This window comes from Erinaceus europaeus, chromosome 3 (genome assembly GCF_950295315.1).
Source record: "Erinaceus europaeus chromosome 3, mEriEur2.1, whole genome shotgun sequence".
Lineage (NCBI taxonomy): Eukaryota > Metazoa > Chordata > Mammalia > Eulipotyphla > Erinaceidae > Erinaceus > Erinaceus europaeus.
The window spans coordinates 81,758,265-81,780,092 of NC_080164.1; the positions used below are offsets into that span (position 1 = coordinate 81,758,265).

At 43.5% G+C, this 21,828-nt stretch overlaps 1 protein-coding gene across 2 annotated transcripts in view; it reads left to right on the forward strand.

Annotated features, from left to right (window-relative positions):
* The window catches only part of LOC103126435 (sulfotransferase 1C2-like), a 33,465-nt gene that overhangs the window by 3,688 nt on the left and 7,949 nt on the right, over positions 1-21,828 (forward strand). Inside the window, exons 1-7 of one of the 2 annotated variants that reach the window (XM_060187592.1) lie at positions 4,332-4,480; positions 8,887-9,040; positions 9,761-9,886; positions 13,720-13,817; positions 16,644-16,770; positions 17,664-17,758; positions 17,925-18,105. In XM_060187592.1, coding sequence (XP_060043575.1) covers positions 4,364-4,480; positions 8,887-9,040; positions 9,761-9,886; positions 13,720-13,817; positions 16,644-16,770; positions 17,664-17,758; positions 17,925-18,105 — 898 coding nt within the window. In that variant the 5' untranslated portion in view covers positions 4,332-4,363. Of the gene's footprint in view, positions 1-4,331; positions 4,481-8,886; positions 9,041-9,760; positions 9,887-13,719; positions 13,818-16,643; positions 16,771-17,663; positions 17,759-17,924; positions 18,106-21,828 lie in introns of those variants that run through there. The other variant, XM_060187593.1, reaches the window with a different exon arrangement.

Genomic DNA, 21,828 nt, shown 5'->3' on the forward strand with positions numbered 1-21,828 from the left:
TATTCCACTGGTTAGTGTGTCTATTTATGTCCCAGTACCAAGCAGTTTTGATGAGAATGGCCCTACAATGCTGCAACTTCTATGGAGTGGGTTAATAATAGAAGAAAACTATAAGGACACAAAGTAGGATCACACTGAGTTCTATGTCTTCAACAGGATTTATGTGTACAAAACAGTTTTGCCTGACTAGGACTATATCAGTTTAGGGCACAGAATGAAGGAAACTTCTGCTGTTGAGGGATTGGTGATGGTAGGTGTGAGTGTTTCCTTCCATTTGGCATTCTTGTCCTCTGCCTGACCTCACCCAAGTCCTGTTCCTGGTACAAATTAAAAGCTTTTCTTCATTCACTTATCCATTTAATGGCAACATGTATCAATCCAGTTGATGGGGTAAATAATGACACACTATTCCCTAAGATTACACTAGGCAGCCCATTCTCTTTGGGAGATAAAGCATGTTGATAGAAAAATGATCAAAGTATAGGGCAGGAAGGTAGTTCATCTAGCAGAGTTGTAGATGTTTTCATGCATGAGGATCTGGGTTCAAGCTCCTGGTCAGACATGGGAGCACCTGCAAAAGGGAAGCTTCAAGAGTGGTAGAGCACGGCTGCTGTATCTCTACTCATTCTGTCTATTTCTCTATCTCATTCTCTCTCTCTCACTATCTGAAAAAGTATAAAGGAAAAAATAAAAATGGTCACTGGTAGTAGTAGTATCACAAAGGCACCAGCCCCTGTGATAACCGTGATAGTAAAACAAAGCAAAAACAAAGTAAAAGGAATGGTCAAAGTGAACAAATAGATCCAGTTTCCACCCAAGTTTTTTCTTAGCCTGAAAGGGTGAGTGATTTATTCATTACAACCAAGAGGAAAATCACTGTCAAAGAGGGCAAATAAGTCACAAGGACAACATATCCTGTATATTTGAACTCTATAATATGTCCACAATTGGGCAACTTGTGGATGCAAAGTAGATTAGTGTCTAACTAGAGCTGGGGAGGTAAGAGAATTGGGGGTGACCGTAATGGGCATGGGATTTCATTGTAGGGTGATGAACATGCCCTAAAATCAGTTGTGATGATAGAATGAGTCTGTGAATACCCACAGATGCATAAATGAGTGAGTTGAACGACACGCTATTTAGACCTCAGTGAAACAACAGTAAAGTCAAACACAGCATAGTACGAAGTAGAGGTAGCTTTCAGGTGGAATCTAAAGAAAGGACCTCAGAGCTGAAGCACTTGGTTTATGGGAATGGACTAGGAGAATCCTCAGTAAGCAGAACAATAGGAAACAGGGAGGCAGGACATTACAGGAGGTATATAAAGGACAACTTGTTATTCAGTTGAGCTGATGTTTGGGTGTGTGATGGGCATCAGATCACCCTTGAAGAGTTTATTCAATTATTTATTTATTTTGTGGAATGTGAAATGGCACAGTGAATAAATTACCAGACCCTCAAGCCTGAGGTCCAAAATTTGATTTCCAGCATTGCATGTACTAGAGTGATGTTCTGGTGTCCCATCCCCTCTATGTGCGTGTACACACGCGCACACGCGCACACGCGCACACACACATGCACACACACACACACGTACACACACACGTACACACACACACAAACACATACCCCTATATATCTCTGTATATTTATTTGAGGTAAAGACAGTACCACAGTTCCATTCAATGAGGTGGGGATCAAGTTTGGACCAGGGTGGCGCACATAGCAAAGCAGGTGCACTATCCATGTGAGCTATTTTGCAGTTCTAGATAAATATTTTCTAAAAGAATTCCTCTTTTGTTGCTGCTGTTGCTGGGACCTCACTAATCTGAATCAGCCTTTTCAAATATCGATAGATATTGACATAAATAAGGAGACAGAGGGAGAGAGGGTGAGATGCCAGAGCACTGAAGCTTCCTCCAGTGTGGTGAAAATCTAGGCTGAAATCTGGTGCCGTGCTGGGAAAAGCAGGTACACTGTCCAGGAGGGCTATATTTCCATCCAGTATCACATTAAACACCTCCAATCCCAGTTGAAAGCACCATGCCTGGGCTCCCAAACCTCCAAGGAATACACTTGATTTGAACTGAAACAATATTTGTGTTGGCTGAACAAAACAGCTGAGGGAAGCCCTTGAGCAAGCAGATCTACTGGAAGGTTGGACAGTCCTCACCTGCTGTGGAAGTGGAGCAAGTGGAGCTGAGTGGCACTTGCTAGCAGCTCAGTTTGTGGTCACATGGACTGTGGGTTTATTCACTGCTGCAGCCACACGGAGTACAGATATGTTAAACTGTAAACTGGGTGACGGCTTACCCTGTAGAGTGCACATAATTATGTGCTAGGATCTAGGTCCCGGCCACATGAGAGCCTCTGCAGGGCTAAGTTTCATGAGTGGTGGAGCAATGCTGTAATGTCTCTCTTTCTCTCTGTGTCTTTCTTTTCGCTATCACTCAGCCTATGTCTAGAGGAAAGAAAAGACTGATGGTAGAATTATGTAGGCCCTGATCCCTGATGACAACCCTGGTAGCAAAAAAAAAAAAAAAAGACATTGTGATACAAGGAACCCTTACCCTTCCTAGTTCAAGGTGATGCTTCAGGTGTGGACAATGGTGGCACTGTGACTAGACAGGGAGCCTGCAGGTAGAGTGAGGCAGCGCCATCATGCAGGGCAGCTCTGACACTGACAGACACCTTAGCAGGCAGATGGAAATGAGGGGCCTTACAGGAAGAAGTCAATGCTCAGATTCTTAGAGCCAACCATATGGAGCCAATGGTACCAGAGCAATGAAATTGTCAAAGGGATGAGGGAAGAAAGAATATCATAAGGTTTCTAGAGACTTGACAAAATAAACTTTGAGGGGGCTGGGCAGATAGAGAGTATGTCTTGCAATGCACAGGGACCCGGGTTCAAGCCCCCAATTCCCATCTGTAGGGGGGAAGTTTCATAAGCGTTAAAGTAATGCTGTAGGTGTCTCTCTTTCTCCCTATCTCCCCCTTCATCTCAGCTCTGTCTTTATGCAAAATATGACTAAATAAAATAAAATGTAAAGAAATTTTGAAAAGCTGCATTTAAGGCAAGACGCCTTCATTATCCTGAGGTTTTTGGTTTTAAGACATCCATTGGAAAGAAAGCCTTACCCTCCCAGATGCAGAGAATGAGTTGGGATGGGGATCCCAGAGAAAGAATGAGAATGCCAAAGGAGTGTGAGTCTGTTGAGGCTGCACATACCTGCTGGGCCATCAGCTGCCATTCCTCCATGCTCAGCCCTTTTATTTTATTTTATTTTATTTATTTTGCTATTATTTATTTAACCAGAGCACTATTCAGCTCTGGCTTATTGAGAACCTGGGACCTCTGAGCCCCAGTCTTAGAACTTTTGTATTTTTAAAAAAATATTTATTTATTTATTATTTATTCCCTTTTGTTGCCTTGCTGTTTTATTGTTGTATTTATTCTTGTTGTTGTCGTTGGATAGGACAGAGAGAAATGGAGAGAGGAGGGAAACAGAGAGGGGGAGAGAAAGATAGACACCTGCAGACCTGCTTCACCGCCTGTGAAGCGACTCCCCTGCAGGTGGGGAGCTGGGGGCTCTAACCAGGATCCTTATGCCGGTCCTTGCGCTTTGTGCCACCTGCGCTTAACCCGCTGCAATACGGCCCAACTTCCAGAACTTTTGTATTTTTTATCATTCTTTCTTTTAAATTTTTTTTTCATTTTTGCTACCAGGGTTATCACTGGGGTTTAGTGTTGGCAATATGAATCCATTGCTCCCGGTGGCCATTTTTTTCTCTGTTTTTATTTGATAGGACAGAGAAAAAATAAGAGGGGAGGGGGAGGTAGAGAGAGAGAGAAAGACAGACACCTTCATGACTCATGAAGTGTTCCTCTGCAGGTGGGGAGTGGGGGCTTGAACCTAGGTCCTTTTGCATGGTGATATGTGTGCTTAACAAGGTGTACAACCATCCAGCCCCCAGAACTTTCATATTTTTAAATGTTAATTAATTAATTAAAGAGAGAGAGAGAGAAAGGGAACCAGAGCATCACTCGGCACATGTTACGGCAGGAATTGAACTCAGGACCTCCTGTTTGAGAGTCCAGTGCTTTATCCACTGGCCTATGTCCTGGGCTGCAGGCCCAAAACTTTTAGAGCCACAGCAGCAGTGGCAGTGGTTACAACCCATTTCTGATGCAGAGTTCAACTAGCTAGCATTTCCAACCCCCCCCCCCCCCACACACACACACAGCCAGCAAACTGCAAGGATCTCCTTGAAGTGACTGTTTACAGTGACTTCCTTTCAGACCAGGTCCCAGGGTTGGTGTCCCTGCTTCCTTTCCCATGTCTCTGATCCACTCAGTGGTGGTATGGGCCTCTGCAGTTGCCATAGGGAGGGGACGGCTCTGATTCCTTGGAATGTGCTGTCTGTGCCCACTGACCCTTGGCCAGGTCCTTGGGCTGCTGACTTCAGCTGGAACCTGAAGGTAAGACTAGGACTTACAAGATATCCTTTGCTTCACCTGTTAATTTGTTTGCTAAAATCTTTAGTAAGATTGGTGCTATGGTAGAGACAAGCCTGCTTAACACAGACTAGCCACTACCTTACCTTAAAAAAATAAAGTAAAAGATATTTATTTCATAAAATCAATAAATGCCAATGCCCATGGTCATCGGGGAAGCAATTATAGAAGCCAGCCCTTCAACCTTCTGCATCCCACAATGACCTTGGGCCCATACTCCTAGAGGGATAAAGAATAGGAAAGCTATCAGAGGAGGGGATAGGGTACAGAGTTCTGGTGGTGGGAATTATGCGAAGCTGTACCCCTCTTATCCTATGGTTTTGTCAATGTTTCCTTTTTATAAATAAAAAAATTTTAAAAACCCCAATAAATTCCAGGCTAAGAATATTAGACACCTGTAGCACTGCTCCACTGCTTGTGAAGTTTCTCCTTTGTAGGTGGGGGCCAGGGGCTTGAACCTGAGTCTCACACATGCTAATGTGTGTACTCGATTGTGTGTCCCACCTCCTTCTCAGGCTCCTCCTCTTCTTCCAACCCCTTCTCCTCCTCTTTCTTTTGATTAAAGAGAGCCAGAAAGCCAGAGTATCACGATGGCATATGCAGTGCTGGGGGGTTGAACTCAGGAACCTTATGCTTGAGAGTCTAACACTCTCTCTACTGGGTCATATCCTGGGTCACTGTGCCAGTGCTTCTGACTGAGCTCCTGTAGACTAGACTTTCCTATGACTCCTTCCATTAATTTTCTAGTGAAGGGAAATATTTCTTTTTTTGCGCTAGAGCACTGCTCACCTCTGGCTTGTGGTGGTGCTGGGGTTTGAACCTGGGCCTTTGGAGCCTTGGGCATGAAATCCTTTTGCATAACCATTATGCTGTCTTCCCAGTTGGAAGTAAAACATGTTCGTTACTAGGTTGTGCAAGGCTATATAAAGTAAACAGCTTCTCTCACTAGAATGAAACAGAAAATCAAAACAGAAAACCTGACTCCTACAGAGGCAAAGGAATAAAATTAATAAAAGGAAATAAAGGAAAAGGAATAAAATTTCAGAAGAAATTTACACACGAAATGTACACATGTAAAGATACCATCACACAACTTATTATTACTTAAAAATATTTTTATTGAGGGGGTTAACGGTTTACAGTGTAGTCATTGACATATGGGTACAGTTTCATTATGCATCAGGACCACAGAGTTCTCTTCTGTCCTTCCCTCCACCTCCCACAGTCCTTTGCTTTGATGCAGTACACCATGTCCAGTCCATATTTGTGTTCTCCTCCTTGCTTCTATATATTAAGTTCCGCTTATAATGGAAATCATTTGGTATTTGTCCTTCTCTTTTAGGTTCATTTCACTTAACTTGACCATCAAAGATTATTACAGACATGTATGTCAATCCATTAGGGCTACTATAATAACTAAAAATGGAATGAAAAAGAAAAACAAAATGAAGCCTGATAGTGAGGATATGGGAAAATTGGGACTCTGTGCATTGTTGATGAAAATGTAAAATGGCACAATGCTCTGGAAAATCACTGATAATTCTTAAGAAAATAAACATGGAAGTGTACTATCCAGGATTTCAACTCTGTGTATATACCCCCAAGGAATTACAGACAGGGTCTCAAGGAGATACTGTGCACCCAAATTCATAATGGAGGTCTTTACAAAAGTTGGAAGTAACTGAAGTGCCCATGCATGGATGACTGGAAAAGCAAAATATTATGAGTACATACAATGAGATGTTATCTGCTGGTGAAATAGCTCACTGGGTAAAGCAGTGTTTTGCCACATATGTGGCCCAGGTTTGAGCCCAGGCCCCACTGTGAATGAAGGAAGCATGGTCTCTTTCACTCATTCTTTGCTTCTCTGTTTCTACTATATCTAAAAACAAACAAACAATAACATTTTTTAGTTTTTTTAAAAATATTTTTTTAATATTTATTTTTATTTATTTATTCCCTTTTGTTGCCCTTGTTGTTTTATTGTTGTAGTTATTATTGTTGTCATTGTTGTTGGATAGGACAGAGAGAAATGGAGAGGGGAGGGGTAAGACAGAGAGAGGGAGAGAAAGACACCTGCAGACCTGTTTCACCGCTTGTGAAGCGACACCCCTGCATGTGGGGAGCCAGGGCTTGAACCAGGATCTTTATGCAGGTCCTTGTGCTGAGTGCCACCTGCGCTTAACCCGCTGCACTACAGCCCGACTCCCAACATTTTTTAGTTTTAAAAGAGGGAGGCAGAAGTGAATATTGAGCTCATAGGTATAACTTAAATCCCAGAGATTAAGAAGTCTTGGAGAGTAGATAGTGATGACTGCACAATAAGAGTATCAATGATCATTACAAATTGCGCTGCTATGAATATAAGTATATGCAGATCTCTTTGGATGGGTGTGTTGACTCCTTAGGATATATCCTTAGGAAAGGAATTGCAGGGTCATAGCGTAGGTCCATTTCTAGCCTTGTGAGGGTTCTCCAGACTGCTCTGCACGGGGTTGGATCAATTTACATTCCCACCAGCAGTGGAGGGTTCCTTTGTCCCCACAACCACTCCAACATTTTTTGCTGCTACCTTTTCTGATGCATGACATTCTCACAGGAATGAGTAGTATCTCATTGCTGTCTTGATTTATATTTCTCTGATAGTCAAAGACTTGGAGCATTTTTTCATATGTTTTTTGGCCTTTCGGATCTCTTCTTTGATGAATATTCTGTCCATATCCTCTCCCCACTTTTGAATGAAGTCATTTTTTTTTCTGAGTTTGGTGAGCTCTTTATATATTTTGGTTATTAGTCTTTTGTCTGATGTGTGGCATGTAAAGATCTCCCATTCTGTAAGGAGTCTTTCTGTTTGGGTGATGGGTCTTTTTGCTGTGTAGTCAGTAGGAGCTTTTCAAATTGAAGTAGTCCCAGTGGCTTATATCTGTTTTTGTTTTTCTTGTAGTTAGACTTGAGTCATTAAAGATACCACTTAGATAGAAAATAGTTTTATTGACATTTTCCTTTAGTGTTTGATGGCTTCTGACCTAACATCCAAGTCCTTGGTCCATCTGGAATTTGCTTTTGTATATGGTGAAATGTAGTGGTTCAGCTTCATTCTCCTGCATGTTTCAACCCAGTTTTTTAACACCATTTGTTGAGAATCCTATTTCTCCATTTAGTATTTTGGACCCTCATTGCCCAAAATTAGATGTCCATAGGTGACATGGACATGGTATGATTTGTATTTATATCCTTCAAATAATGATTTCTTGTCAGGATATTAATTTGATTCAGTGGATGGTTTTAGGACTAGGTAGTCTGCATCTACAGCCATAGCACCATGAACATAACATGCCCATTGTCACCTTGATCTTGGAAGTTAAGCAGGGTTGTGCCTGGTTAAAACTTGGATGAGAGGACTAAGTAATCTGTATTTTCTTTTTTAAAAAATTTTATTTATTTATTTTCCCTTTTGTTGTCCTTGTCTTTTTATTATTGTTATAGTTATTATTGTTGTTGTTATTGATGTTCTTGTTGGATAGGACAGAGAGAAATGGAGAGAGGAAGGGAAGACAGAGAGGAGAGAAAGATAGACACCTGCAGACCTGCTTTACCACTTGTGAAGCGACTGCCCTGCAAGTGGGGAGCCCGGGCTAGAACCGGGATTCTTCCGCCAGTCCTTGCACTTTGCGCCACGTGCGCTTAACCCGCTGCACTACCACCGGACTCCCGTAATCTGTATTTTCATCAAGACTATTAGGTGATTATTATGCAAACACAATCCAGTTTGTCTTTATTTAAGTGTATGAGGGTGATCTGGCTACGACATCTGTCACCCCATTGATCATCAGAGTCAAATCTATCTGACTAGGTGAATATCCCCTTCCTCCCTCACCACTCCATGTGTGCCTCTCCCCTAGCTACCTGCTTGGTCAAGGAGGATGATCTTCCCCCTTACAGAGATAGACCTGTCTTTGGTTGAGGGTGTGCTTCCATGCTAGAACCTCCAAACAAGCTCTCCAGAACCTATATCTGTGCAATGATGATTTTCTTCATTGGTATAGAAATAATTCTGATGAAGAGTTAACATACTATTTGAAAATTAAGTTTTTCAGAGTTGAAACTCTTCCTGGGTGTGGAGTATTGTGCCAAATCTGGGAGAGGAGGGCATGAGAGATGGTGGGGAGGAAAAGGACTTAAGTTGGGAGTGTTTTACAGACATCTATCATGCAGAGGTGAGAAATTGTACTCCTGTGTCAACAACCATACAGTAAAGCATTATCTTTCTAATACAATTACTTGGGAAAGACAAAGAATGCCACTGGTTAAAGTGCTATTTTTTTCTTTGCGAATTTCTCCATGATTTTTGAACATCCCCTCTCTGGCAGCTTCCTTTCCTGATCATAGAGATGGGGACACGGCCAACCCTGAGAGAGGTGGAGAGGATTCCCCTGCAGGCTTCAACAGTGGACAACTGGAGCCAGATCCAGGGCTTTGAGGCCCGGCCGGATGACCTCCTCATCTGCACGTACCCTAAGTCAGGTGATTGTAAGGATAGGGAGCAGTGGGAGCTGGTTATGCTGAGTCAGCAGGGTGGGGGTAGCGTAGGAAGTGGGGTGGTGGTGGTAGTATCTTGCATCAATTGGTTGTGCTCTTGAGAGGATCTTTGCACTTGTTTTAGGAAACCTGGTCCCTACAGTTAAGGATTGTATCTTCTTTCCCTCCTTCCCTCTCTTCATTCCTTTTTTTCTCCTCCCCCTTCTCCCTCCCTCCCTCATTTATTTTCTTCCTTTTGCCACCAAGTTTATCATTGGGGCTTAATGCCTGTGTGGATCCAATGCTTCTGGCAACTATTTTTTCCTCCTTTCTTCTAGATAGAGGGTGAGAGGCAGAGAGAGATGGAGAGGAGAGACACAGCTGCCTCTTTTCAGCACTTGTGAAACTCCCCCATGCACAGGGCTTTCTTTGCCTCAGGATGCCTAGTGACGACATTGGCTTTCCTGGGTGTAGAGCTAAAGGCTTTACAGAACCCAGCCTGCTTTGGGGTGAGAGTACTAGACCTTCTCTCTGCTGCTCTGACTGCTGTGGGGATGTGATATGGTGGGGTCCTCCCACAGGGCCATCATCTGCCCAGGCTGACAAGCTTCTACCTGAAGGAAGGCAGAAGCACAGGCCCCATAGTAGTCTCCACACCCCACCATTTACCAGGATGTCTTGTCTAGCTGTCTTTTGTTTCTCTCACACTTTCCATATGGGCCTCAGGGACCACCTGGATTCAGGAAATTGTAGACATGATTGAACAACAGGGGGATGTGGAGAAGTGTCAGCGAACCATCATTCAACACCGCCATCCTTTCCTCGAGTGGGCCCGCCCCCCCCAGCCTTCTGGTGAGCAGTCCCCTCACTCCCAACTCCTCTCTCTCTATCTCTCTCTAGACAAAGAAGTGAGAGAGAGAGAGAGAGAAAGAGAGAGGTAAAAGAAAGAAAGAGAAAGAGAGGAGAGAGGAGAGAGAAGAGAGACAGAAGGGGGGGGAGAGAGAGAATCACACTTCCTTTAGTGTAGTGGGGTTATGCTTGAGGTATCTCACTGGCACTTTCTCTCTTTTTTATTTTTGCCTCCAGGATATTATGAGTTGGTGCCTGCACTACAAATCCACTGCTCCTGGTGGCCAATTTTCCTTTTTTTTTTTTTTTTTAAAATTGGATAGGACAGAAAGAAATTGAGAGGGAAGGAGGATCTCTCTCTCTCTCTCTCTCTCTCTCTCTCTCTCTCTCTCTCTATATATATATATATATAAAGATAAGATACCTGCAGACCTGCTTCACCCCTGCAGGTGGGGAGCCAGAGGCTCAAACCTAGATCCTTGTGCTTAGTATTATATGAGTTTAACTAGGTGTGTCACCACCTGACCCTCTTTCTCTTTTTTAAAAGACTAAACAATTTATTTCTTCTTTATTTTTAAGTTTGCTGTAATGTATAGTGGGAGTTTCAGAGCCTTCCTATAAACTCCCTGCTTCTGCATATGCATGAACTCCTCATTATCAAGCCCTCCCCTCCACCCCCCAGATACATTTGCTGCAACTAATGAGCCTACACTGGAGCCTTGGGATTACCTCAAATTCACAGTTGACTTCAGGGCTCATGTTTGGTATTTGCTTACTCTCTGTGGATTTGGGCAGATGTCTTATGATGTTATCTATCACTATGGTGCTATCAGAGGATTTCACTGCCATAAAAATTCTCTGTCGCCCCAACCCTACTCTGCCTTCTCTATGCCTGAGTGCCAACTCCGTAACAACTCCAAGCTCTCTATTGCCCTTGTAGTTTGCCATTTCCAGAATTTATGTTGTGGGAACTGAATACTCCGCAGCCTTTTCAGATGGTTAGATGGGCCTCTTGCATTCCAACAATTTTATATATCTATAGCTCATTATATATATATATATATATATATATATATATATATATATATATTATTTAAGAAAGGATTAATTAACAAAACCATAGGGCAGTAGGGGTACAACTCCACACAATTCCCACCAACCAATCTCCATATCCCACCCCCTCCCCTGATAGCCCTCCTATTCTCTATCCCTCTGGGAGCATGGACCCAGGGTCATTGTGGGTTGCAGAAGGTAGAAGGTCTGGCTTCTGTAATTGCTTCCCTGCTGAACATGGGCGTTGACTGGTCGGTCCATACTCCCAGTCTGCCTCTCTCTTTCCCTAGTAGGGTGTGTCTCTGGGGAAGCTGAGCTCCAGGACACAATGGTGGGGTCTTCAATCCAGGGAAACCTGGCCAGCATCCTGATGGCATCTGGAACCTGGTGACTGAAAAGAGAGTTAACATACGAAGCCAAACAAATTGTTGAGCAATCATGGACCCAAAGCTTGGAATAGTGGAGAGGAAGTGTTAGGGAGGTACTCACTGCCAACTCTAGTGTACTTCTGCTTTCAGGTATATATTTTGCAGTAGTTTATGGATACGTGTGAACATAAGCTCTCTCTCACAGAAACTGGTGTATATCTAGGTTTTGGGACTTTGTTAGAAAGTGAACCACCTGAGATGAAATTAGAGTATACTATGAAAGGAAAGGTCTCACCCGAGTAATGAAGCTGAAGGGTTGTCATTCCACACGTGAAGTCTCTGGACACAGTCTGAAGTGAAGCATGTTGAGGTGGCAATCATTGCGTTGGTTAGGTTGTGATCTGCAGATGCAATATTATTTGATATGGATTGGGAGAGGCATATGGGAAAGTGGGCCCTATCTAAGGGTTCTAGGACTGGGGGAAGTAGGGGCTCTATAGTGGAGATGTGAGGTTCCTGCTGTCTTAGTGTTCAAAAAGACAATCGATAGTTAATGTTATCATCACATTATTTGGTAATTGGGTTAACTTTGAAAAGTCCTTTTGTTATGGTTTGCTGTACAGTACCCAGTATCCTGTATATAGCTGTGCTATTTGTTGCTTCTGATCTACTTGGTCTAGGCTTTTGAGAGAGTCCGCATATCAAATACACAGCCTATATATTAAAAAGATTCAGTTAGTGTTTTGAGAAACTTTGAGACATACAATTGATTTTCCCCCTCTCATATTAACCAACCAGTGACCTGTATATTTACATTTTGCTAGGAGTGTACATAAACACCATTCCCACCACCAAAAGACTGTGACCCATCCCTCCCACCCACTCCCACCCCCCACTGTCCCAGGAAGCTGCATGTCTACCCCTCACCACAGGGCTTTTACTTTGGTGCCCTATTTACAATTTGGTCAGGTCCTGCTTTTAGTTTCCCTTTCAGATCTTCTTACTCAACTTCTGTTGATGAGTGGGATCATCCCATACTCATCTTTATCTTTCTGACTTAGCTCACTTAACGTAATTCCTTCTAGCTCTGTCCAAGATGGGTCAGAGAAGGTGGGTTCATTGTTCTTGATAGCTGCATAGTATTCCATTGTGTATATATACCACAGCTTTCTCAGCCACTCATCTATTGTTGGGCACGTGGGTTGCTTCCAGGTTTTAGCTATTATGAATTGTGCTGCTATGAACATAGGAGTACACACCTCTTTTTGGCTGGGTGTTATGGAGTCCTTGGGGTATAACCCCAGGAGAGGAATTACTGGATCATATGGAAGGTCCATGTCTAGCCTTGTGAGAGTTTTCCAGACTGCTCTCTGTTTCTCTGTCCCCACAACCTCTCCTGCATTTGTTGATGCTGTCCTTTTTGATGTATGCCATTCTTACAGGAGTGAGGTGGTATCTTAGTGTTGTCTTAATTTGCATTTCTCTGACAATCAGTGACCTAGAGCAGTTTTTCATATGTTTGTTAGCCTTTTGGATCTCCTCTGTAGTGAATGTTTTGTTCATATCCCCTGCCCATTTTTGGATGGGGTCATTTGCTTTTTTGGTGCTAAGTTTGCTGAGCTCTTTATATATTTTGGTGATTAGTTTCTTGTCTGATTTATGGCATGTGAAGATCTTCTCCCATTCTGTGAGGGGTCTCTTTGTTTGTTTAATAGTTTCTTTGGATGTGCAGAAGCTTTTCAATTTGATGTAGTTCCATTGGTTTGTTTCTGCTTTAGTCTTCCTTGTAATTGGGTTTGATTCATCAAAGATGTCCTTGAGGTGTAGGTGGGAAAGTGTTTTACCAATATTTTCCTCTAAGTATTTGATTGTTTCTGGTCTGACATCTAGGTCTTTGATCCATTTGGAGTTATTTTTTGTTTCTGGTGAGATAAAGTGGTTCAATTTAGCTCCTTTAAAAAAAAAAGTCCTGAATAGTACTTTTTGCAACTTATTTATTTGACTTTTTTTTTATAGTAAGTGGATCTTCACCACCACTATGGACTGACTTTTTTTCAGACAGAAAAAAAAAGTGGCAGAGGGAGAGGCATACAGAGAAAGAGAGAGGGAGGGAGGGAGAGAAGAACATCACAGCACCACAACACCAAAATTTCCTCCAGTGAGAAGTTGGCCAGGGTTGAACCTGGGCTGAGTTCACAACAAAGCAGGTAAATTATTCAGGTGAACTATTTTTCTGGTCCTCATTTATTATTTTTTTTAAAAGCAAGAGAAAATTTCCCACAAATTTCCAGACTTGGAAGTATCATCAGTTGTCGCACTGTGAAGTGCTCAAAGAGACAAGCAGACATTCTGCCCAAGGTTGAGATAGAGGTCTGCCTTCGTACTTGTAGAGTTCTTCTCTGGATTTATTCTAAGGTGTGGAAAAAGCCAACTTAATGCCCCCTCCACGGATACTAAGGACTCACCTTCCTGTTCAACTGCTGCCACCGTCTTTCTGGGAGGTGAACTGCAAGGTAAGACACAAAATAGTGCCTCATTTCTTTCTCTCTGTCTCTGTCTCTGTCTCTGTCTCTCTCTCTTTCCCTCTATAAAAATGACCTCTGGGAATGGTGGAGTTGTGGAGGCACCAATTCTCAGCAATAACCTTGGTGGCAAAAACCAAACCAAAATAACAACAGTATGCCCCATCCCCACAAACAATAGTGTCCCTGAACAGAGAGAACACCAAATGTCCTGGCAACAACCCCCCCCAATTAGTGACTTAATATTGATTTAGAAAATTACAAGACAACGTGGGGACAACTCCATTCTACTCCCACTACCAGAGTTCTGTATCTCGACTCCTCCATTGGAAGCTAAAGCAGTTCAAAGATTGCAGATATGAGTTAACTATTATTTCTACAACTATCTGTCTATATTTGTATATATTTTCACATTTTTTTAGGTCCCATCTTCTCTTCTTTTCCAAGTCACACATACACTTATTACTACATCCAAGTGCCCCTCCCTTTTTCCTCTTCTCTCTTTGGGTTCTGATGGAAGTAGATTTCAGAGTCCTTTTGTCATCTTACCCTTGTCATTTCTCCCCTATGGGAATATGGGTCAAAATTCTTTTTGGAGTACAGAAGCGGAGAGTTCTGGCTTCTGTAATTGCTTCTCTGCTGTACATGGGTATTGGTGGGTGGATCCATACCCCTAACCTGTTACTGTCTTTCCCTAGTGGGGTAGGGCTCTGGAGAGGTAAGATTCTGGGACACATTGGTGAGGTCGTCTGCCCAGGGAAGTCAGGATGGAATCATGATATAGCATCTGCAACCTGCTGGCTGAAAGGTGGCAAGATACAAAGTGGGACAAATTGATTAATGAACAGGAACCAAAAAGCAAGAATAGAGCAGGTAAAATTAGAAATCTTAGGGTAGAAGGAAACTAGAAAGTCCATTTTAGGCATGTTCCTAGGGGCCCACGACTTTTGTAGTTTTGTGCCACGTGCGCTTAACCCGCTGTGCTACCACCGGACTCCCAACTTTTGTAGTTTTTGAATGAGTTTGTTAGCTAACATGGAGTTTGATAGCTAACATGAACAAAAATATCGTTTGAGAAAATGGTGTTAGAGTAGAGAAAAAGGCTAGAAATCTGTGATAGGGCTGAGAGTTGCTCCCATTCTTGAAAAAGTAAATCTGTTTATTTATATGACCAGGGCTCATATAAGTATTTATATTTACTCCCTATTTATATTTAGTCCCTTTTGAGTCCCTATTGGTCTGAGCTTGCAGCTCATGGTCACGGTCAACTGAAGAAGGAAGGGAACAGGATAGAGATGGAAGAGTGAGGGGAAAAAAATAGAAATAAAAACTAACAAACTAAATAAAAACTCTGGGTAGCTTACCCAGTAGACTGCACAAGTCACCATGCATGATGACTTGAGTCCAAGGCCCCATCTATAGAAGGGAAACTTTGTGAGTGGTGGAGCAGTTATTGAAGGTGTCTCTCCTTCTTTCAGATTCTCTCTCCTCTTTCCTCCCCTCTTTATTTCTCCATGACTCTTACTGTCTCTAAAAATTGGCCGGGGGCCAGGCGGTGGTGTACTTGGTTAAGTGCACACATTACAGAGCAGAAGGGTCCAGCTAAACATCCTCCAGTGGGAAAAGTCATTCCAACTCTGCAACCATAGTTTCAATCTGAGAAATCTGCTCCATGCTGAAGGAGCTAGTTACAGCTCTGTGGTGGCTGGTAGAATGTGAACCAAGTACTAAAAGGTCACAGTGAGGGAACTGATGTTGGCCCATCTGGTAGAGTGTACGCACTATCAAATTCAAGGTTGAAGCCTCTGGTTCCCACTGGCATAGGAGAAGCTTCACCAAGTGGCGGAGCCATGCAGGCACGGAGCCTCCTTGGCCTCAGGGATAACCTTGGTGGTAAAAAACAAAGAAATCGGGAGTTGGGCGGTAGCACAATGGGTTAAGCGCAGGTGGAGCGAAGTGCAAGGACTGGCATAAGGCTCTAGGTTCAATCCTGTGAGAAGCCAAAAGGCAGGCATTTGGGAGGCTCATCAGCATATATGTGCAAGCTTCTTTCAATAAATGGTAGGTGGAAGTTTCTAAAGAAAAATTGTACCAAGGAGGCAATCAAGAATGAGGTTACTTACTAGGGCTGGGTAGGTCTGGTGGTGGCTGGTAGAGCTTACAAGTTGCCAGATATGGGGACACTGGTCCAAGCTTCAGGTCCTTACCTGCAGGGGGGAGAGTTCATGAGTGTTGGAATGATGCTGCAAGAGTCTCTCCTCTCTGTCTCTGTTGCTCACCTCTGTCAAAAAGAGGAAAGGAAGGAAGAAAGGAAGAAGGGAAGGGAGTAAAGAAGGAAGGGAAAGAAAAAAAAATGGCTACCAGGTAGAATGAAGTTATGTAAGCACTGAGCTCCAGAGAAAAGCCTGGTGACAAAGTGATAATAGGAGCAGGGGTAGATAGCATAATGGTTATGCAAAGAGACTCTCATGCTTGAGGCTCCAAATTCCCAGGTTCAATCCCCTGCACCACCAAAAAGCCAGAGCTGATTAGTGCTCTAGTAAAAAAAAAAAAAAAAAAAAGTGTTAATAGTAGTAGCAGTAGTAGTGGCAGTAGCAGCAGCAATAATAATATTGATGATGATGATGAAGATAGGCTGAGTCAGGAAAAGAAAGCAGAATAGTCCAGACCTCAGAGGAGAGAGGTCATAAGGCCAACCAGAATTACAGGCCTGGGAACAATGAGGAATTGAGGCTGATATATGACTCACCCTAACTGAATTTCTACAAAATCTCACTGTGTATAGATTTTTAACCTATTTCTCTTCTGGCCCCTCAGTTCCTTTATGTAGCTCGAAATGCCAAAGACTGTATGGTTTCCTACTATCATTTCCAAAGGATAAACCAAATGCTTCCTGACCCTGGGACCTGGGAAGAATATTTCGAAAGCTTTACCAATGGGAAAGGTAATGGAGACAGCTTTCCAAGTGTGTTCTTTCACGGCAAGTCTCCCTATGACAAGCAGGTGTGACATCTTGATTTCCTGGTGCCTCTGACTTGTGTCCCACTGCAGGCGGTAAATACCTACCATCTCCACAAACATCTTTCACCAGACTCAAAAGCCTCTACTTGGTTATGGAATAAGATTCATAACTCATAGTTTTGTGATGGTTGTGAAAAAAGATTTTCATGCCTGAGGCTCCAAAGTCTCAGGTTCAATTTCTAGCACCACCATAAGTCAGAGCTAATCAATGTTCTCATAAAGAAAAAAACAAAATGAAACAATCAAGTTAAAATCTCAAATGCCACTATTCTGCATGGCCTGACCCTAGAACCATCCTCATTGCAATGAGTCCTGTCCCAGCTTAAGGGCATATATAAGAGTGCATAATAAATACAAAGCCATTTTAGTTTACCCATCAGGATCAAGTGCCCCAAGTCCTCCTTTTTGCATCATACTCCAAATCACATAAGATTTAAAAAAACTCTTAAAATTTTTTTTGTATTATCTTTATTTATTTACTGTATAAAGACAGAAACCAAGATGGAAGGGGGTGAGAGAGAGAGAGACTGAGAGACACCTGCAGCCCTGCTTTACCACTCACAAAGTTTCCTCCCCTTAGGTAGGTACTGAGGGCTTGAACTTGGGTCCTTGTGCATTGTAACATGTGCACTCAATCAGGTGCACTACCACCCGGTCCTCACACAGGAGTTTTCAGGAAGCTTAGGATCTCTTTGAACCAGAATTAGTTTTTCTCTTTCTCCAACACACTTCAGGTGTCTATTATATAGTCCTTAAATGCCAGAAGATTTTGTTTGCTCCTTAAACAGACTGTTGTGCTTTCTGGGCCCTTTACAGTGAGCTGGGGCTCCTGGTATGACCACGTCAAGGGATGGTGGGAATTGAAGGACAAATGCCAGATGCTTTTCCTCTTCTACGAGGACATAAAAAGGGTGAGTGGGGGTGCTTTGGGAGGACCCCTTCAGAAGCTACACAGAGACCCCTAAGCTGAATCAGTAATGTACTTGTGGGAGGACTAGCCATAAGCAGGTGCATGTAATGGAAGGGTGTCATTCTGCTATCCTCTTCCATTCTGATGCTTTGCTGCTCTCCCTGCAGGACCCAAGGCATGAAATCCAGAAGGTGATGCAGTTCATGGGCAAGAACTTGGATGAGACGGTGCTAGACACCATAGTCGAGGAGACGTCATTTGAGAAAATGAAAGCCAACCCCATGACAAATCGTTCAACCGTTCCCAGGTTTATTCTGGACCAGTCCACTTGCTCCTTCATGAGAAAAGGTTTGTGGGCCCCCAAATATCATATCAACATAAGCCAGAAACTTAGTTTGTTTAATAACATGTTGCCTGCCTCTTAGCAAGATGATAGGATGAGTTATTTCTAAAAGAACACATTCCGATCATTAATAAACCTGCTACTAACATGGCCCAGGAAGTGGCACAGTGAATAAAGTGTTGGACTCTTAAGCATGAGGTCCTGAGTTCAATCCCTAGCATCACATGTGCCAGAGTGAGGCTCTGTCTCTCTCTTCTCTGTCACAACTAACTAAATATTAAGAAAAATAATACCAACTAATAATGGGTTCTGGATTTTTTTTTTGCCACCAAGGTTATTTCTGGGGATTTATTGGTGCCTGCACAGTGACTTCCCTCTTCTTGATGGCCATTTACGAGTGAGCGAGCGAGAGTGAGAGCGAGAGCGAGAGAGAGAGAGAGAGAGAGAGAGAGCTGTTCTACTTCTCTACCACTCATGAAGCTTTCTCCCCTTGCAGGTAGGGACCAGGAATTTGAACCTAGGCCCTTACGCTTAGTAATATGTGCACTCTACCAGGTGTGCCACCACCTGACTCTAGGTTGAGGATTTTTAAAAAGATTTATTTATTAGTAACACAAGTGAGAGAGGGAGAAGGAGAGGGAACCAGAGCACCACTCAGGCTCACACAATGCCGGGGATCAAATGTGGAACCTCATGCTTGAGAGTCCAATGCTCCAGTTACTGTGCTATATCCTGGGCCTCAATAGGTTGGTGATTTAATAATCTATAATTGAGCCATTTGGGGACATTTGGTTGCAAGGGACAGAGTCCTTCAGTCCAACATAGGGTGCTTGCTATAGGAGGTCCTGTGGAGCTACACTGGGCATGTAGTCTAGGAGGCAGTTAGGACACAGGGTCAAGGACCTCATCAGTGGGGTGCCTCTCTTTACTCCAGGGATCCACCACTTACAGGACTCAACATGATACAAGTGCCTCTGCCTGTCTCTCTGTCTTTCATCAATTTCCTACTGTCCTCTCACTCCAGTTATGCTTCTGGTGTGATTCTAGTCCAGAGCTGCTTTATAGCATCAATTATTGATGAGAACTGCTTCACTCTTCATTCTTTTAAAAAATAATTTATTTATTTATTTATTGGATACAGACAGAAAGAGAACAATCAAGAGGGAAGGGGGGTAGAGACAGAGAGACACCTGCAGCACTGCCTCACTTTTCCTGAAACTTCCTTCCTACAGTTGGGGATCAGAGACTTAAACCTGAGTCCTTATGCATGGTACTGTGTGTTTTTTACCAGGTATCCATTGCCTGACCTTTTGCTTCATTAGAAAAAAAATTATTTATTTATTCCCTTTTGTTGCCCTTGTTGTTTTATTGTTGTAGTTATTATTGTTGTTGTTATTGATGTTGTCATTGTTGGATAGGACAGAGAGAAATGGAGAGAGGAGTGGAAGACAGAGAAGGGGAGAGAAAGATAGACACCTGCAGACCTGTTTCACTGCTTGTGAAGCGACTCCCCTGCAGGTGGGGAGCCGGGGTTCGAATCGGGATCCTTAAGCTGGTCCTTGCACTTTGTGCCACCTGCGCTTAACCTGCTGCACGATAGCAGCGGGTTAACCAGGTTTACCAGGTATCTATTGCCTGACTCCCTTGCTTCATTTTTTAATGCAACTTCATTGAAGTTTCCTACACTCAAGATAAGAATTCTAATATATTTCCTTCCTTCTTGTCCTCCTCCTCCTCTACTTTTTCCCCCCTTTTTGTCATCAGGTTTATCACTATGTCTTGTTATGTATTTGACTCACCATTCTCAGTGGCGATTTTTCTTTTTATTTCCTTTTTTCCCCTCATAGATAGATAGGAGAGACACCTACAGCACTGATGGACCATTTCTTACTTTCTCCTTGGTTTTGGCTCCTGTTCTCTCTTGGACTCTCATCTGTTTTTCTTCTTGTTCTACTTTGATTTCCCCCCATGAGTTTTATCACTTCCGCTGCAAACTGAATGCAAAGATTCTGATGATCTCTGGCTTATTAGAGCTTTTCCTCTGAACTTTTCCCTTGATTTACTGGTGTGATAGATTTTTTTGATTTCCCCATTCTGTCTGTTGTCCACGGGTCCTGTTCTGGATGATCCAAGAAGGCTGGCCCTGTTCAAGGCTTTGCTGGTGTCCACCAGAACTAGCAGGTGGGGGAGTCTGGGGCCTCTCCCCTGTATAGAGTCTGGTTGGGGTCCACAAGGTCTGAGGAGCTTCTGGTGGAGCATGCCATGTAGTTGGGAGTCTCTCCCATGGTTCACAACATGAGCCTATCTTGGGTGTAGTTCTGCAGATGTCCACCAGGGTTGATAGGTATTGGACCATGTATGGCAATTGGGGACCCTCCCTAGGTTCAGGGTATGTGTTGCATGGGGCCCAGCTAGGGTATGTCAGGACTGGCAGGCATCAGGCATGACACATGGTGATACAGGGTCCCAGGCTGAAGTCACAGTGCAGGCTGGAGCAGAATGCTGCTGGGCTGGGATCCATAGCCCTGCTGGGCCTTTGGAGGGGGCTGCACAGAAGTTTGAGGGTTCCTCCCTTTGGTTAAAGTGCAAATCTGCCCTGAGTGTGGTTCTGCTGGTGTTCTTGCAGGCTAATGGCCTTCAGACAGTGTGTGCAGCAATAGGGGGTGCTGGGCAGAGGTCAGGGTGAAGGCTTGCTTAGATTCCAGCTGAAACTGCCAGACTTCTGGCAGGGACACCATGGAAGTTTGGGCCCCTTCCTTGGGATAATGTGCAAGTCTGCCCTGGGTATGGGTTGTATGGCACACTTGCAGGGTAGTAGCCTTCAGATAGGGCATGTGGCAGTGTGGGGTCCTGGTCTGGGTTGACAATAGAAGCTGATCCAGAATGTCAGTGTTGGAAATTTTCAGTGATTAGTAAACCTCTGGCAGATATGTGAGCCTCTCCTGTGGTCAGGGTTTCTGTTGGGTGGGGTTGCTATCAGGGGGCAGATATTCCCCCCCACTCGAAGGTTTGTGTGGGTGAATGAATGGCTGTGTTGGAGGCTGGAGGCTGGATGATCCAGGCAGAGTGCTCAGCTATGTGTGAATTCCAGGATAGGTCTGTCTGCCTGAGGCATTGCAGTTCTAGGTGTGGAGGGAAACTGACCCAGAAGACTTAACAGGTCTTTGTTACACTTAAGATTCTTTTATTGGAGTAGGGCACCAAAGTAAAAACCCTGGGGTGAAGGTGGATGTTCAGCTTCACGGGGTGGTGTGTGTGTGTGTGTGTGTGTAAGGAGGGATGGGACACAGTCTTTTGGTGGTGGTAATGGTGTTTATGTACACTTCTATCAATTTGTAGTCATATAAATCACTAATTAATATGAGAGGGGAAAAATTGATTGAATGTTGTTGATATGCTTCTTTTTTTTTTTATGACTATTTTATTTTTACTTTTCTTTTTTTTTTCCCACCGCCCAATCTCCATATCCCATGCCCTCCCCTGATAGCTTTCCTATTCTCTATCCCTCTGGGAGCATGGACCCAGGGTCATTGAGGGTTGCAGAAAGTGGAAGGTCTGGCTTCTGTAATTGCTTCCCCGCTGAACATGGGCGTTGACTGGTTGGTCCATACTCCCAGTCTGCCTCTCTCTTTCCCTAGTAGGGTGGGGCTCTGGGGAAGCTGAGCTCCAGGACACATTGGTGGGGTCTTCAATCCAGGTAAGTCTGGCCGGCATCCTGATGGCATCTG